The sequence below is a fragment of the Cherax quadricarinatus genome, chromosome 49 (assembly GCF_038502225.1).
Source record: "Cherax quadricarinatus isolate ZL_2023a chromosome 49, ASM3850222v1, whole genome shotgun sequence".
Taxonomy (NCBI): domain Eukaryota; kingdom Metazoa; phylum Arthropoda; class Malacostraca; order Decapoda; family Parastacidae; genus Cherax; species Cherax quadricarinatus.
The window spans coordinates 17,854,690-17,873,702 of record NC_091340.1 but is presented as its reverse complement, the minus strand read 5'-3'; the positions used below and the strand labels follow the sequence as shown (position 1 = coordinate 17,873,702).

At 40.5% G+C, this 19,013-nt stretch overlaps 1 protein-coding gene across 1 annotated transcript in view; it reads right to left on the bottom strand.

The window, feature by feature from the left end:
• Nulp1 (Nuclear localized protein 1) overlaps positions 1-19,013 on the bottom strand; it is a gene marked incomplete at its 5' end in the record, with an annotated part of 92,759 nt that overhangs the window by 42,201 nt on the left and 31,545 nt on the right. Inside the window, 2 exon segments of the mRNA XM_070095227.1 lie at positions 2,846-2,937; positions 12,227-12,396. Coding sequence (XP_069951328.1) covers positions 2,846-2,937; positions 12,227-12,396 — 262 coding nt within the window.

Genomic DNA, 19,013 nt, shown 5'->3' with positions numbered 1-19,013 from the left:
AGTAGTAGTTCATCCGGGACGCGTACCCACGGCGTGAGCCGGGGCGGCAGCCAGTCTGGCATTGTTTACCAGTGAGCGAAGGTCCCCTCACGTGCTCCAGCGAAATATTTCATTATATTCCATTTATTTTAGTGCTTGCAAGTACTAAATAAGCTACCATGGCTCCAACGAAAGCTCCTAGTGCCAAGCCTGTGGTAAAGAAGGTGAGAAATACAATTGAATTTAAGAAAAACATCATTGATATGTGCATGAATTCCAGGAGTACATAGAGGCTGAAGGACTGAAACCTGAACAAGTGTTCAATTGTGACGAAACAGGCCTCTTCTGGAAGAAAATGCCAAAGAGGACCTTCATTACACAGGAGGTAAAGGCAATGCCAAGACACAAGCCTATGAAAGACAGGCTGACGCTAATGTTCTGTGTTAATGCTAGTGGGGATTTCAAAGTGAAGCCATTACTAGTGTACCATTCTGAAAATCCCAGTGTGTTCAGGAAAAACAATGTTATGAAGAGTAAATTGTGTGTGTTTTGGAAATCTAATAGTAAGGCATGGGTCACTAGGGAAATTTTCGTCGAGTGGTTCAATGAAGTGTTTGGCCCTAGTGTGAAGAATTACCTCCTGGAAAAAAAATTGGATCTCAAGTGCCTGCTAGTAATGGACAATGCACCTGCTCATCCTCCAAACTTGGATGACCTAATTTTCGAGGAGTTTGGGTTCATCACAGTAAAGTTCTTGCCCCTGAATACCACTTCTCTCCTCCAGCCCATGGACCAGCAGGTCAGTGCAAACTTTAAAAAACTCTACACAAAAGCAATGTTTCACAGGTGCTTGACTGTGACCACAGACACTCACTTGACCCTAAGGGAATTTTGGAGAGAACACTTCAGCATCCTCCATTGCATAACCCTTATAGGTATGGCTTGGGAGAGAGTGACTACCAGGACTTTGAACTCTACCTGGAGAAAATTGTGGCCAGATTGTGTCGACAAGAGGGATTTTGAAGGGTTTGGGACTGACCCTGATGAGCCTTTGTCTGTTGTTAAATCAATTGTGGCACTGGGGAGTTCCATGGGGTTGGATGTGAGTTTGGAGGATGTGGAAGAATTGGTGGAAGACCACAACGAAGAGCTCACCACTGAGGAGCTGCAAGAGCTTCAGCAGGAACAGCAACAGATCGCAGCTCAGAATCTTGCTGCAGAGGAGGAAGAGAGATGGAAGAGGGTGCCTTCTTCAGAAATTTAAGAGATTTTTGCTATGTGGGGTAAGATGGAAAGCTTTATGGGGAAACATCACCCTGACAAGGTTGTTGCAAGCCATGTTGGCATCATGTACAGTGACAAAGTCTTGGGCCATTTTAGGGAAGTGTTAAAGAGATGCCAGAAACAGAGCTCTCTCCACAGTTATTTTGCGAGACAGGACTCCAGTGACTCTCAAGGTGGTCCTAGTGGCATTAAGAAACAGAGAAGAGAAGCAACCCCAGAAAAGCAATTGGTACCTGAGGTGTTGCTGGAAGAGGATTCCCCTTCCAAACTATAAACATTCCAATCTCTCTCCTCCTCCAGTCTCCCATACACTAAGAAGAATCTCCAATAAAGGTAAGTGTTATGCTGTTAATGTTTCATTCATCATTTCCCACTGTATTGTTTATGTACTACATGGATATTTCATGTAAAAAATTTTTTTGTTTTAATACTTCTGGGTGTCAGGAATGGATTAATTGTATTTACATTATTTCTTATGGGGAAAATTGATTCGCAAATCGTAGATTTCGTTAATAGTAGCAACTCCAGGAACGGATTAACTATGAAAAACGAGGGACCACTGTATTTACCAAAAATCATATATGGCTAACCCAAGTCAGGTACTAGAAATAAGCCACTTTGTCTGAATTTTTTGGGTTATCCTAGATTCTCTACGCACATGCTGCTATGTGTGATAATGTATGAAGAGGAAATAGCTTTTTTGTTTCAGTTTTACGGTGCAGTACGAGTGTATATCACAGTTAGCCATGTGCTACACTCCGTTTTCTCTAATATAAGCCCCAAGACAGGGATACGAGAATGGTACTTGTATCCCATGTCCTCTTCATATACCGTTATGCAGTGGTCTGCATAACAGTAAATCTTCTACTTTTTGTGTGAATAAAAATTCCAAATGGTAAGCAAGAGTAATATAAGAGGGGCCTGGAGCCATGACTAATGAACAGAGAAAATGCTATTTTAGTGCCAGGAATATCTGCATTGTTTATTCTGGACCCTATTTTGAAATTAGCATATGTTGAAACTTGTGTGAAATTGGCCAAATTGCCAATTTCTGACCACTTTATTGGGTAGTTGAAATAGGTGAATGGGCAGTTTCTTGTACTCAGTTGACAGACTAGAAGTAAATAAATAAGTTTATTCAGGTATACACAAATACAGTTACACAGATTATCATACATAGCAGTGTATGTATAGAGAACCTAGGATAACCCAAAAAAGTGAAAGTGACTTATTTCCAGTACCTGGCTTGTGCTTGCCATACATGATTTTTGGTAAATATTTTTTTTCTCAGTTGTTTGTTGGGCTATCTCATTGAAACTTGGGCAATGTATGATGGAAAGATGCTTCTTAACATACACCAAAAATAAAAAAGATGGACGATAAATAAGGGAGCTCACTTCTCAGCCATTAGCCACCTAATTTACAAATCTGGGTATATAAAAGGCAATACTGTACTCACATTCATATACAAGACAGCAAAAAAAAAAAAAAAAAAAAAAAAAAAAAAAAAAAGCACTTGGTTGTGAAGTGCAACAATATCACAATTAATGTGACAAGATCAATTTAAAATGTAACCTCTCACCTTCTAGCCAGGTCATGACGCCAGCCTCTTTCCAAACATGAAAACAGCGGCCCACATAAAGGCTGACAATCTGACTCAGGCCTTTACTCTGTCTAAAAGAGAAATATAACAGTTATATTCTTGATATTAACTAACAGAAATATGACTACATAGACCTCTAAATATTTTTTTTTTTTAGAGAAATGTTATAAAAAGTACTTAAATTTTGTATTGCAGCTGAATAAAAGTATACAGTAAAATGATTAGCACGATTTTAACCTGTCTTTTTCCTTCCGTCTCATAAGCATGCAAGAAGACAGGTACATCTTGCTACTTTACTTACACATAGGTCACACTACACATGCATGTACAAGAATATATATACACACACCCCTCTGGGTTTTCTTCTATTTTCTTACTAGTTCTTGTTTATTTCCTCTTATCTCCATGGGGAAGTGGAACAGAATTCTTCCTCCGTAAGCCATGCATGTTGTAAAAGGCGACTAAAATGCCGGGAGCAAGAGGCTGGTAACCCCTTCTCCTGTATACGTTACTAAAATTAAAAAGAGAAACTTTTGTTTTTCTTTTTGGGCCACCCTGCTTCGGTGGGAAAAGGCCAATTTGTTGAAAGAAAGATACATGTATACACACTAATCTGAATTTTCTCCGAGGCAGGGTGACCCAAAAAAGAAAGAAAATCTCCAAAAAGAAAATACTTTCATCATTCAACACTTTCACCTCACTCACACATAATTACTGTTTTTGCAGAGGTGCTCAGAATATAACAGTTTAGAAGCATATACGTATAAAGATACACAACATATCCCTCCAAACAGCCAATATCCCAAACCCGTCCTTTAACCCTTAACCTGTAAATGATCCAAACGTATATATACATTCACTACCCCAGTGCCCTGAATATTTTGAAAAATAAAAAAATAGTTTTTTTTTATTGAAAAAAAGAGCACATTTTTCTAAGTGTTATATGAAAAAAAAAATTTAGAGTCAGTATTTATCGACATATGAGGCTGCAAAGTTGGCACTTGGGGATCACCTGGCAGCAACATGGAGTGCTGCCGCATGCAAAAGTGTTGCCGATATACCTTTTTTTCTATTTTTCATATTATTTTATATAATTTTCATGTTCTGATAATTACAATTTATAGTAGTTCTTGTCACTTCATAACCAATCTTTGTTCTGACACTAGTATTAGGTACTGAAATTGTACTCAAATTGTCACAAAAACACTGACAGGTGGACATTTACACCTGCCTTGGCCATTTACTATTGTCTTGGAATATATACAAAGTATTTATATGTCCCAGCAATGTTTTGGATATGTGGAAGTATATAAAAACAAGGAGAGAGAGAGAGAGAGAGAGGGAGGGAGGGCAGGAGGGAGGGAGGAGGAAAAAAAATACATAATAATAATAAAATAATAAGTTGCCTTGAAGCATGAAAAACAAAGTCCACCCCTGACAGTGACGTGATGAGATGAGATAACATCTGAAAAGAGCTGATGTTTGATGAGCATACACGAGGGTGGGGGAGGGTGCAGCAGATAAGAAAAGATTAGAGGTGACGTTTGATGAGCATCGCCCTCCTTTGTTTTCACTGGTACACAAACATGTCTGTATTTGTCTGTCTGTCAAGCTCCCTATCTATCTGTCTGTCTATCTGTCTAGCTCTCTGTCTCAGAGAGAGCCACAAGACTGCATCATCATGTTTACTCACATCTTCAAGCAGAGTACAGCACTTTGTCTGGATTTTTTGGGTTATCCTAGGTAATTTACACTATGTATACGTGTATTTATGTGTACCTGTGAGACAGAGATAAACAGATAGAAAGAGATAGACAGAGATAGACAGGGATAGACAGAGACAGATAGATAGAAACAATGATAGACAAAGACAGACAGAGATAGAGACAGAGATAAACAAAGATACAGATAGACAAACGGAGATAGAGCCAGGCTGCCAGCAGCCGACCAGCCACATAGCTGGCCAGCCAGCTAACCAGCCAATCAGTCAGCCAGTCATCCAGGCAGGTAGCCAGCCAGCCTGCCAGCCAGCCAGAATTGTTTCTGTTGACTTAAGGCATAGATTATAAGACATTCTGAAAGGGTGTTGCACAAATATTGCACATGGGTTATTATTGAGGTTTTTTTATATTTCCTCGACCACTTGTGGCAACATCCACCTCAGACCCACCAAACTCAGGGTCAAAATCACTTCCTCTTAAAATGGGAGTGTTAATACTATATGACATCAGTGAATCCCAGGTGTTTGCTGAGCTTTTTGCTCTAGCTGGCGTTCATTTGAACTGGTGCTCCCACAAGGTACTAAGTGGTCCCAGATTTTTTTCATACCGTGCACACAGTGTTAGGACCCATTCTATGCTGACAAGGCATCTCAGGCCAATCGTGCCAAATTTGAAGGCAGGAAAAATAAAACACATATATACGTTTGGGGCACTAGCGGTCAAAACGTATATAGTATACATTTGGACTGTTTACGGGTTAAACTGTCCAAACGTAGATCTACATTTTTTCAACATTTCAAAGTATGCAATTTTAAAGCGTGTAAAAAAAAACTTTGAGCTACGTTTTTTTTTATATTTGAAAATATGTAAAAAAAGTAGATCTACTTTTGGAGCACTACACATGTGAACGTAGATCTATGTTTGGACAGTTTAAGGGTTAAAGTGCAGGCACTGTACTTCTGATTTCCAGGACACAAGCCCAGCTATATATAAAAATAACCAGTCTCCCTGAATCCCTTTACTAAATATTACCCTGCTCACACTCCAACAGCTCATCAGGTCCCAAATACCATTTGTCTCCATTCACTCCTATCTAACACGCTCATACACACTTGCTGGAAGTCCAAGCCCCTCGCCCACAAAACCTCCTTTACCCCCTCCCTCCAACCTTCTCGAGGACGACCCCTACCCCGCCTTCCTTCTCCTACAGATTTATAAGCTCTCCATGTCATTCTACTTTGATCCATTCTCTCTAAATGACCAAACCACCTCAACAACCCCTCTTCAGCCCTCTGACTAATACTTTTATTAACTCCACACCTTCTCCTAATTTCCACACTCTGAATTTTCTGCATATTATTTACACCACACATTGCCCTTAGACAGGACATCTCCACTGCCTCCAACCGTCTCCTCACTGAACCATTTACAACCCAAGCTTCACACCCATATAAGAGTATTGGTACCACTATACTCTTGTACATTCCCTTCTTTGCCTCCATAGATAACGTTTTTTGTCTCCACATATACCTCAACGCACCACTCAACTTTTTTCCTTCATCAATGCTATGATTAACCTCATCCTTCATAAACCCATCCGCTGACACGTCAACTCCCAAATATCTGAAAACATTCACTTCTTCCATACTTCTCCTCTCCAATTTGATATTCAATTTTTATCTAAATAATTTGATACCCTCATCACCTTACTCTTTTCTATGTTCACTTTCAACTTTCTACCTTTACACACACTCCCAAACTTGCCCACTAAACTTTGCAATTTTTCTTTAGAATCTCCCATAAGCACAGTATCATCAGCAAAAAGTAACTGTGTCAATTCCCATTTTGTATTTGATTCCCCATAATTTAATCCCACCCCTCTCCCAAACACCCTAGCATTTACTTCTTTTACAACCCCATCTATAAATATATTAACCCTTTCAGGGTCCGTCCTGTAGATCTACGGCTTTACGGTGAGTGTCCAAACCGTAGATCTACGCCATTAGCTCAGCTCACTCTGATAAACTGTGAGTGGTACATTTGGGCCTAGATATGAGAGAATACATCTATGTGGTATGTGTGCACCACATAAAACAGATCCTGCAGCACACTGTGTATAATGAGAGAAAAAAACTGAAATCATGATTTTTCGATTAAAACAGCAACTTTGCAGTGTTTTTTCGTATGTTTTTTATAGTTGTATTTGCGATTTCTTGGTCTCATTTGATAGAATGGAAGACATATTACAGAAATAGAGATGATTTTGATTGGTTTTAGCACTGGAAATGGCTTGAAACTGAGCTCAAAGTAGCGGAAATGTTAAATTTTTGCCGATATTCAAGAGTAAACAAACGACCTCACACATCTAATACACGTCAGCTGGTGGGTCTAATATACATTCACAAATATGGTGATGATATTTATACAATTATTACAGTATTGCATAACAGTAAATCTCCTATTTTTTGGTGTGAATAAAAATTCATTATGTGAATAAAAAATCAAAATGGAATTTATTTGTAAAGCCTCAAAACATAACTAATGAACAGAGGAAATGTTAGTTTAGTGCCAGGAATGCCTACATTGTTTATTCTGGACCCTATTTTGAAATTGGAATATTTTGATCTTTGTGTTAAATTGGCCAAATTAACAATTTCCGATCACTTTATTTTGTAGTTGAAACAGTTGACTTGGCGATTTCTTGTGCTCAATCGATAGAATAGAAGTAATACTAGTGAAATAGCTAAGAATTTGGTTGATTGGAATAATGTAATTGGCCTAAAATGGGAGTCAAAGTCGGCAAAATCGCCGATTCGTAAATATCGCTGACACATCAAAATTCGTGAGAGCATAATTTCGTCAATTTTCCACCAAATTTCGTACTTTTTGTTTTATTACCTTCACAAAAAGATTCTCTATGATTTCATAAGAAAAAATAACAAATTTTTTTTTGGAAAATTCTTGGACACTGGTGCATGACTCCAGATTTGGGCCTTGGACCCTGAAAGGGTTAAACAACCATGGTGGCATTACACATCCCTGTCTAAGACCTACTTTTACTGGGAAGTAGTCTCCCTCTCTTCTACACACCCTAACCTGAGCCTCACTATCCTCATAAAAACTCTTTACAGCATTTAGTAACTTACCACCTATTCAATATACTTGTAACATCTGCCACATTGCTTCCCTATCCACTCTATCATATGCCTTTTCTAAATCCATAAATGCAATGAAAACTTCCCTACTTTTATCTAAATACTGTTCACATATATGCTTCAATGCAATCCTACATTCTGTCTTACCTCTAATTCTTTCAATAATAACCGTACCATACACTTTTCCTGGTATACTCAGTAAACTAATTCCTCTATAATTTTTACAATCTCTTTTGTCCCCTTCCCTTTATATAAACAAAAATACCAACCATTCTGTCATGATCCCGTCAGTTCCAGCTGCTTTACCCCCTTTCATTCTATGTAATACCTCACGCACCTCCCCCACACTCACATCCTGCTCTTCTTCACTCCTAAAAGATGGTATACCTCCCTGGCCAATGCATGAAATTACCGCCTCCCTTTCTTCATCAACATTTAAAAGTTCCTCAAAATATTCCCGCCATCTACCCAATACCTCCAGCTCCCCATCTACTAACTCCCCTACTCTGTTTTTAACTGACAAATCCATTTATTCCCTAGGCTTTCTTGTTCATCTCACTCCAATTTTTTTCTTATTTTCATCAAAATTTCTTGACAGTGCTTTTCCCACTCTATCATCTGCTCTCCTTTTGCACTCTCTTCACCTTTCTTTTGGTTTCCATATACTCTGCTCTTCTTATAACACTTCTGCTTTGTAAAAACCTCTTTTATCACACCCTTTACTTTATCATTCCACGAATCCCTCCTCTTTCCTCCTGCACCCTCCCTCCTATAGCCACAAACTTCTGCCACAAACCCTCCTATAGCCACAAACTTCCTGGGAAGCAGGTTGATAGACAGCAACCACCCAGGGAGGTACAGTGGACCCCCGGTATTCGATATTAATCTGTTCCTGAGAGCTCATCATATGCCAAAATTATCGAAAGGCGAATTAATTTTCCCCATAAGAAATAATGGAAATCAAATTAATCCATGCAAGACACCCAAAAGTATGAAAAAAAAAAATTTTTACCACATGAAATATTAAGTTTAATGCACACAAACTGAAGAAGACATGCACAGTTTGTAGTACTCTACTAACAATAGAATACATGACACTTACCTTTAATGAAGATCTGGTGATGATTGATGGGATGGGAGAAGTGGAGTGTGTTGAAGTTGTTAATGTTTAGAAGGGAAATCCCCTTCCATTAGGACTTGAGGTAGCAAGTCCTTTCCCGGGGTTACTTCCTTTCTTCTTTTAATGCCACTAGGACCAGCTTGAGAGTCACTGGACCTCTGTCGCACAACAAATCTGTCCATAGAGCTCTGTACCTTCCGTTCCTTTAAGATTTGTCTAAAATGGACCATAACATTGTCATTGTAATAGTCACCAGCACAGCTTGCAACAGCCGTGTTAGGGTGATTTTCATCCATAAAGGTTTGCAGTTCAACCCACTTTGCACACATTTCCTTAATTTTTTAAATAGGCACAATGGATTCCACAACTGGCATAGGCTTCTCAGGGTTAGCCCCAAACCCTTCAAAATCTTTCTTAATTTCCATACTAATTCTCACCCTTTTTACCACAGGGTTGGCACTAGAAGTTTTCTTGGGGCCCATGGTGACTTATTTTGCAGAAACAAGCACCAAAATCACTGTGATAATATGGAATGTACAGAATGTATGCTTAGATGCGAGCACACTGGCTGGCTTGTAAACACTGGCACACACGGGGCAGTTCAGGCCACACGTGGACACGTCTCGGGCGAATCGCGTGTGGCAGGTTTTTTAACGAGTGGAGAGGCAAAATTTTTGCGTTAAAATGTATCAAATACAGGATTTATCGGATACCGATGCCATCGAATACCGGGGGTCCACTGTACTACCATCCTGCCAAGTGTGTGTAAAACAAAAGCCTGTAATTGTTTTATTGTAGGATTGCTGGTGTCTTTTTTTCTGTCTCAAACATGCATGATTTCAGGTACATCTTGCTACTTCTACTTACATTAAGCCCACACTACACATACATGTACAAGCATATATATACAACCCCTATGGGTTTTCTTCTTTCTTACTAGTTGTTGTTCTTGTTTATTTTCTCTTATCTCAATGAGAAAGTGGAAGAGAATTCTTCCTCCATAAATCATGCGTGTCGTAAGAGGTGACTAACATGCCGGGATATACCTGGTAAAGTGCATGGTAGACTTATTATTGAAAGAATTATGAGTAAGATCGAGAGCAGGATCGCAGATAAACAAGGAAGCTTTAGGAAGGGTGGGGGATGGGGGGTGGAGACCAAGTGTTTACAGTGAAACATATAGGTGAACAGTATTTAGATAAGGGTAAAGAGGTTTTTATTGCATTGATGGATTTGGAAAAGGCATATGATAGGGCAAATAGAGGGGCAATGTAGTAGATGTTGCAAATGTATGGATTAGGAAGTAGGTTACTGAAAGCAGTGAAGAGTTGTTACAAGGACAGTGAGGTTCAGGTGAGAGTATGTAGGAGACAGGGAGATCATTTCCTAGTAAAAGTAGGCCTTAGACAGGGATGTGTGATGTCACCATGGTTGGTCAATATATTTATAGATGGGGTTGTAAAAGTGAATGCTCGGGTGTTGGCAAGAGGCATGGGATTAAAAGATAAAAAATCTAACACGAAGTGGGAGTTGTCATAGTTTCTTTTCGCTGATGACACCGTGCTTTTGGGAGATTCTGAAGAGAAGGTGCAGAGGCTGGTGGACGAGTTTGGTAGGTTTACCTGGAGAGAGTTCCGGGGGTCAAAGCCCCCGCGGCCCAGTCTGTGACCAGGCCTCCTGGTGGATCAGAGCCTGATCAACCACGCTGTTACTGCTGGCTGCACGCAAACCAACGTACGAGCCACAGGAAAGAGTATGATGATGAGGATAGCAAAAAATTTAGGTAATGAAAGATAGGATATTTGATTGAAGGGAGTATGGAGGAAGTGAATGTATTCAGATATTTGGGAGTGAACTTGTTAGCAGATGAGACTACATACGAAAGACGAGGTGAATCATAGAAATGATGAGGGGAAAAATGTGAGTGGTGCACTGAAGAGTCTGTAGAGACAATGTTACTCATGGAAGCAAAGAGGGGAATGTATTAAAGTACAGTCATTCCAATGGTCTTACATGGGTGTGAAGCATGTGTGGTGAATGTTGCAACAAGGAGAAGGCTGGAGGCAGTGGAGATGTCATGTCTGAGGGCAATGTGTGGTGTAAATATAATGCAGAGAATCTGCAGTTTGGAAATTAGGTGTGGGGTTACTAAAAGTATTAGCCAGAGGGCTAAAGAGGGGTTGATGAGGTGGTTCGAACATTTAGAGAGGATGAAACGAAATAGAATGACTTGGAGAGTGCATAAATCTATAGTAAAAATCTATAGTGTATAAATCTATAGTCCTAGTTAAGAATGGAAGGAGGGGAACGTAAAGGAGGTTTTGTGTGCACAAGGCTTGGACATCCAGCAACCATGAGTGAATGTGTTAAATAGGAGCGAGTGGAGACAAATGGTTTTCATGACTTGACGTGCTGTTGGAGTATGAGCAAAGTAATATTTATGAAGGGATTCAGGGAAACCAGCAAGCTGGACTTGAGTCCTGGCGGTGTGAAGTACAGTGCCTGTGTTCTGAAAGAAAGGGGCGTTTTAATGGTAGTGTAGAAGAGCTTCTGACAAGACAGTGATGGACTGAATGATGATGAAAGTGTTTCTTCTTTTTTTGGGTCACCTTGCCTTGGTGGGAAAGGCTGATGTGTTAATAAGAAATAACAAAATAAATATAATAGTAATTATATTAGAGAGTAAGTGCTAAAGCCTTTCGGCTTATACAGTACTGGGAAATGGAAAGTAATCAGGTATGATCCAAGGAAAAGGAAGGAAGCTCTAATTCCTTGAGTCAAGAGCCCTTTACTAGTATCAAGTAACCCCTTCCTTGGAGGGTGAAAAATAGTGATAATTCATGAATTATTGAGATTTATGAATAAATGTAATGTAGATGCTACAGTAACTATAGGTTGAAGCAATCATATAGAGTTGGGTCATCTTAGTTCTGAAAAATAGCCATAATTTGCACGAAGTCTACAAAGTATAAATACGGTAAACCCAGCATTACAGGTGGCCAGTAATGGTGACTGTGGTGGAGAGAGATGACACTGTTTTGCTGTCATCATCACCCTCTCTTAGCCAAGATGGCAGTTGTGAAAAAAACAACTATCAGATAATTCTATAAACAATGGACTATCATTTGTTTCCAGTTCAAATGACTCGGCAATTTTTTGGTCCTATAATTCTAAAGTCAGTGAAATTGAGGGCATACTGTAGTTTTCATCTTATGAAGGTGTTCTGGGATAACAGCATCACCATCTTGCTGGGGAAACAAGTGATGTGCTAAACAAGAGTTGCTAAGGTTAAAGAAGAATGCAATAAGTATTAACAATGCAATAAGTATTAACATGTATGCATAGTAAATGAAAAAGAACATACTCTATTTGTGCTCTTGGACCAAAGAATGCGTGACTAGCAACGACAGGATCTGGCTGAATGTTACATTTATCAAGTAGAGGAACCAGTACACCAGGAAACATAATCAGAGCCTTCTGTATCATCGTGTCAGCCCGTTTCCGCATCTCTTCTGGGGTACCCAATTCTTCAGCCTGCAATATAATATTAATATTTTAAGACTAAAAATCATATTAAATAATGAAAATACTTCAAGACTAGCAACGACAGGATCTGGCTGAATGTTACATTTATCAAGTAGAGGAACCAGTACACCAGGAAACATAATCAGAGCCTTCTGTATCATCGTGTCAGCCCGTTTCCGCATCTCTTCTGGGGTACCCAATTCTTCAGCCTGCAATATAATATTAATATTTTAAGACTAAAAATCATATTAAATAATGAAAATAATGCTAAATATATAAACATAAAGCAGCTGGAACTGATGGCATCATGACAGAAATGTTAAAAGCAGGGGGGGATATAGTGTTGGAGTGGTTGGTACTTTTGTTTAATAAATGTATGAAAGAGGGGAAGGTACCTAGGGATTGGTGGAGAGCATGTATAGTCCCTTTATATAAAGGGAAAGGGGACAAAAGAGACTGTAAAAATTATAGAGGAATAAGTTTACTGAGTATACCAGGAAAAGTGTACGGTAGGGTTATAATTGAAAGAATTAGAGGTAAGACAGAATGTAGGATTGCGGATGAGCAAGGAGGTTTCAGAGTGGGTAGGGGATGTGTAGATCAGGTGTTTACATTGAAGCATATATGTGAACAGTATTTAGATAAAGGTAGGGAAGTTTTTATTGCATTTATGGATTTAGAAAAGGCATATGATAGAGTGGATAGAGGAGCAATGTGGCAGATGTTGCAAGTACAGTGGACCCCCGCATAACGATCACCTCCAAATGCGACCAATTATGTAAGTGTATTTATGTAAGTGCGTTTGTACGTGTATGTTTGGGGGTCTGAAATGGACTAATCTACTTCACAATATTTCTTATGGGAACAAATTCGGTCAGTACTGGCACCTGAACATACTACTGGAATGAAAAAAGTTCGTTAACCGGGGGTCCACTGTATATGGAATAGGTGGAAAGTTATTAAATGCTGTAAAGAGTTTTTATGAGGATAGTGAGGCTCAGGTTAGGGTGTGTAGAAGAGAGGGAGACTACTTCCCGGTAAAAGTAGGTCTTAGACAGGGATGTGTAATGTCACCATGGTTGTTTAATATATTCATAGATGGGGTTGTAAAGGAAGTAAATGCTAGGGTGTTCGGGAGAGGGGTGGGATTAAATTTTGGGGAATCAAATTCAAAATGGGAATTGACACAGTTACTTTTTGCTGATGATACTGTGCTTATGGGAAGTTCTAAAGAAAAATTGCAAAGGTTAGTGGATGAGTTTAGGAATGTGTGTAAAGGTAGAAAGTTGAAAGTGAACATAGAAAAGAGTAAGGTGATGAGGGTGTCAAATGATTTAGATAAAGAAAAATTGGATATCAAATTGGGGAGGAGGAGTATGGAAGAAGTGAATGTTTTCAGATACTTGGGAGTTGACGTGCCGGCGGATGGATTTATGAAGGATGAGGTTAATCATAGAATTGATGAGGGAAAAAAGGTGAGTGGTGCGTTGAGGTATATGTGGAGTCAAAAAATGTTATCTATGGAGGCAAAGAAGGGAATGTATGAAAGTATAGTAGTACCAACACTCTTATATGGGTGTGAAGCTTGGGTGGTAAATGCAGCAGCGAGGAGACGGTTGGAGGCAGTGGAGATGTCCTGTTTAAGGGCAATGTGTGGTGAAAATATTATGCAGAAAATTCGGAGTGTGGAAATTAGGAAGAGGTGTGGAGTTAATAAAAGTATTAGTCAGAGGGCAGAAGAGGGGTTGTTGAGGTGGTTTGGTCATTTAGAGAGAATGGATCAAAGTAGAATGACATGGAAAGCATATAAATCTATAGGGGAAGGAAGGCGGGGTAGGGGTCGTCCTCGAAAGGGTTGGAGAGAGGGGGTAAAGGAGGTTTTGTGGGCAAGGGGCTTGGACTTCCAGCAAGCGTGCGTGAGCGTGTTAGATAGGAGTGAATGGAGACGAATGGTACTTGGGACATGACGATCTGTTGGAGTGTGAGCAGGGTAATATTTAGTGAAGGGATTCAGGGAAACTGGTTATTTTCATATAGTCGGACTTGAGTCCTGGAAATGGGAAGTACAATGCCTGCACTTTAAAGGAGGGGTTTGGGATATTGGCAGTTTGGAGGGATATGTTGTGTATCTTTATACATATATGCTTCTAAACTGTTGTATTCTGAGCACCTCTGCAAAAGCAGTGATAATGTGTGAGTGTGGTGAAAGTGTTGAATGATGATGAAAGTATTTTCTTTTTGGGAATTTTCTTTCTTTTTTGGGTCACCCTGCCTCGGTGGGAGACGGCCGACTTGTTGAAAAAAAAAAATATATATATAAATGTCATAGCCAGCTACATTGGAATTTGGAAATAAAATCCCAAAGTTTGGCAGAGAAAGGTTTAAATGCTTTCTGTATTTTTACTATTGATATTTTCCCCTGTATTTCATTATGAAATATACATAAACAATGTTATATAAATAATTAAGTTTCCAAATTTTCAGTGAAAGCTTTTAATATACATGTATATCAAAATGGTGTCAGATTTTATACTCTGTTGTTTTATTTCTAGGACAGGACAGGATACTCCCAGGTAAGACCCATGAGGATGAAAGGAAGATTTGAGTAGTGGAAGAGAAGTGAGGGAGAGGAATGGTTGAGAGATTGAGGAAAAGAGCTGGGGGCTAGACCCAGCTGCATGGTGTTGGTTGGCCACAGTAGAAAGGAAAAAAAGCGGCTTGTTGTGCTGAGTGTGAGCTTACTACTGCAAAGCGTGATCCAGATTCGGGTGACAAAGGACCAGCAACAGGCAGCACCAGTGTATCATATGTGAGGTTACTGTTTGCTGTTTCTCGAAAACTATCGACAGATGGAGAGGAATATGGAATTGCTGGCTAGAAGAAAGGACATCTTTCATGGTCCATCCCTGCAGAGAGCAGGGCAGAAAGATTAGTCAGAGATTAGGCATAGAGAGGAGCAGCAGCAGGAATATAAGAGACTGAAAAAAATTTTGAGTGCTATGTGGCCGTCTTATGATTTCGCCAAAATATGTTGTCCATGAGGTCTTGGTGGGTTTCCAGTCAGTCTGTCTGTCACTAAGCTCTTTCCAGAAGACATTCAGGGCCAGGGTGCCTGTCCTGGTGTACAGAGACTTACTTGTTGCAGTTATGCCACACTATGCCCATCAACAAGCGCAGTGCATGGTTCTGAATTCACTAGTCTCAGGACATTAGTCTTAGCAGCTAGTAAAAGAACAAGAGGTGAGAATGTGATGAGCAGCCATATAAGGGCCTTGTATAGGTGTAATTTAGTCTGTGGATGTGAGCCTTTGATTCTATATACCAATCCAAGGGCTATACTAGCCATAGGACTCTTGGCATTAATATAGTATATGTATATGGATGTATGTACTCACTTAATTGTGGTTGCAGGGGTTGATACTCAGCTCCTGGCCCTGCCTCTTCACTGGTTGCTACTAGGTCCTCTCTCCCTGCTCCATGAGCTTTATCATACCTCTTCTTAAAACTATGTATGGTTCCTGCCTCGACTACATCACTTGCCAGACTATTCCAATTCCTGACAACTCTATGACTGAAGAAATACTTCCTTACATCCCTTTGACTCATCTGAGTCTTCAACTTCCAATTGTGAACCATTGTTTCTGTGTCCCATCTCTGGAATATCCTGTCTCTGTCCACTTCATCTATTCCTAGCAGTATTTTGTATGTCGTTATCACATCTCCCCTAGCCCTCCTGCCCTCCAGTGTCATTAGGCCGATTTCCCTTAACCTTTGTTCATTGGACAATCCCCTTAGCTCTGGGATTGGTCTTGTTGCAAACTGTTGCACTTTCTCTAATTTCTTGACGTGCTTGACCAGGTGTGGGTTCCAAACTGGTGCTGCATATTCCAGTATGGGCCTGGCGTACATGTTGTACAGAGTCTTGAACAATTCCTTACTGAGGTATCTGAGTGCTATTCTCAGGTTTGCCAGGCACCCATATGCTGCAGCAAGTATCTGGTTGATGTGTGCTTCCGGAGACGTCCTCAGTATTACACTCGCCCCAAGATCTTTCTCCTTGAGCAAGGTTTGCAGTCTTTGGCCGCCTAGCCTATTCTCTGTCTGCAGTCTTCTTTGCCCTTCCCTGATCTTCATGACTTTGCATTTGGCGGGGTTAAATTTGATGAGCCAGTTGCTGTACCATGCGTCCAGCCTGTCCAGGTCTCTCTGTAGTCCTGCCTGATCCTCATCTGATTTAATTCTCCTCATTAGATTCACATCATCTGCAAACAGGGACATTTCTGAGCCTATCCCTTCCATTATGTCATTCACACATATCAAAAATAGCACTGGTCCGAGGACTGACCCCTGTGGGACCCCTTTCGTCACAGTCACCCACTGTGATACCTCATCACGTACCATGACTCGTTGTTGCCTCCCTGTCAGGTATTCTCTGATCCATTGCAGTGCCCTTCCTGTTACACATGCCTGATCCTCTAGCTTCTGCACTAATCTCTTGAGAGGAACTGTGTCAAAAGTCTTCTTGCAATCCAAGAAAATGCAATCAACCCACCTCTCTCTCATGTCTTACTGCTGTCACCCTGTCATAAAACTTCAGTAGGTTTGTGACACAGGATTTCCCAGCCCTGAAACCGTGCTGGCTGTCGCTAATAAGCTCATTCCGTACGTGTGTGTGTGGGGGGGAGGGGTTCCTGAGATTGGAGTTAAGGTTAACTCCAAGTACAGTAGTATATTTTGTTCGTGGAATGGGTGTTCTTGTAGTGGTGTTTCTGAGTTTGACAGGAAGAGGTGGGTGTCCTTTTGAGAAGAAATAGGTTAGTTTTGAGTTGTTGGCATTAGTTTTAATATGTCATAGGATTTCCGAAGTACTAATTCTGTTGACCTCATGTTGTGTTTTGAATGATAAGTATCTGTTGGTTTTGTATGTGGTGAGTTGCATAATTGTCATCTGCATAAGTTAGTGTGGGTGAGTTTGGGTATTCAGGGCTTGGTATGTTGTTTGTGTGTAGTGTGTACAGAGTAGGAGAGAGCACAGATCCTTGTGGTACACCACATGGAGGGTGAAGGAGTAGGAGAAACAATTTTTGAACTTAATTCTCATCATATAGTCATTGAGGAAGTTGCGGAGAAATTTTTTGATGTTCGGAGGAAGGTTCAAAAGGTTACATAGCTTGTACCTGAGTTCCGCATGCCAGACCATATCAAAAGCTTTCTGCGTGGAACAGTCTTCCCAGTGGGGTGATAGAGGCTAGGACCTTGGGTAGCTTTAAGAAGAGACTGGACAAATATATGAGCGGGAGGGGCTGGGTTTGATTGGTGTTGGGGGGTGCGGGAGTTGTTTCTTGAGTAGCTTTAGGTAGATGTCGTTTTGATAAGGACCTGCCTCGTATGGGCCAGTAGGTCTTCTGCAGTGTTCCTACATTCTTATGTTCTTATGTTCACATCTTCAGCACTCAGGACTGTTGGACATACCTGAGCCTTATTGATATGAATGCAGTTCAGAATGATGTTGAGGGTTGCTTGCATCGAGTGGTGTTGACAGAAGTCAAACTGTAAAGTCAGTAAGGTGGTATGTTTCAAGGTGAGTCCAAAGTCTTGTGTTTAATCTTTCAAATGTCTTTCTGAGTGATTTCCAGGAGACTGATAGGTCTATAGTTCCTCGGGTCAGTTGGATCTATGTGAGGTTTGGGGATAAGAGTGGCAGTTGCAGATTAGAATAAGGGAGGGAAGTAGCTAGAAGCAAAGCAAGCATTACAGACGTCAGTACTGGCAAAAATAACAGTCAGGAAGGTGACGGAGAATATGGTGTGAAAGGCCAGCAACACCAGGTGCTTTTGGGGGAAGACATGAAATTAAGGATTTTACAAGTAGTTGAGAGAAAGGTGTGTTGAGGAAGTGGGTGCGGTGAGAGAGGCAAGATGGGTGATAGGGTCAGGATTGGTGTTGTGTCTGTGTGTAGCAACCCAGTGTTCAATATTTTGTGTGTGTTGGAATGTGGCTGAGTCTGGAGGGTGTGGGTGAAAAGTATTTTCCCAGGTGATTTTGAAAGCACGTGCAGCCTGTGCTGGGTCAGCAATGTTTATGTTATGTATTATATACTGTAAGAATGTTGGTTTTGGGATACCAGTGATCTTTTGAATAAAATTCCAAAATTTCCTGGGGTCTCGTATGCAGTGTGTCTCAGCAGTGTGTGTGATGGATTGCCAGTGTCTGGCATGGTCCTCATCCAAGCCGTGGATGATGTTATTTCTCAAAAAGGTGAGATCTCACATGATGTGTGTATGTCTGTGCAAGTTGGAGGCAAAGTCGTGACAGTAGCAGAGGAGGAGGAGGCACTTCGTCCTTTTAGACAGAATATTTGACAGAGTATTGTTTTTAGGGCCTGCCTTTTCAGCAGCTTGTGTGATAGACTGCTGTATGTGTGGTATCTGTGTGTTTATGTCTGAGATGTATTTATCCTAGTTGTGTGAGAGGTCGGTGTTATCAAGGTCTTTAAATGTGCCCCAGTTTGCCCATGAGTATGAAGGAAGTGGTCTGGTGGGGATAAGAATGGGGTCTGACGAGATGTGAAGGGTGATGGGTATGTGGTGAGAGTGTATGTGATCCTGGTGTAATGTGATGATGAA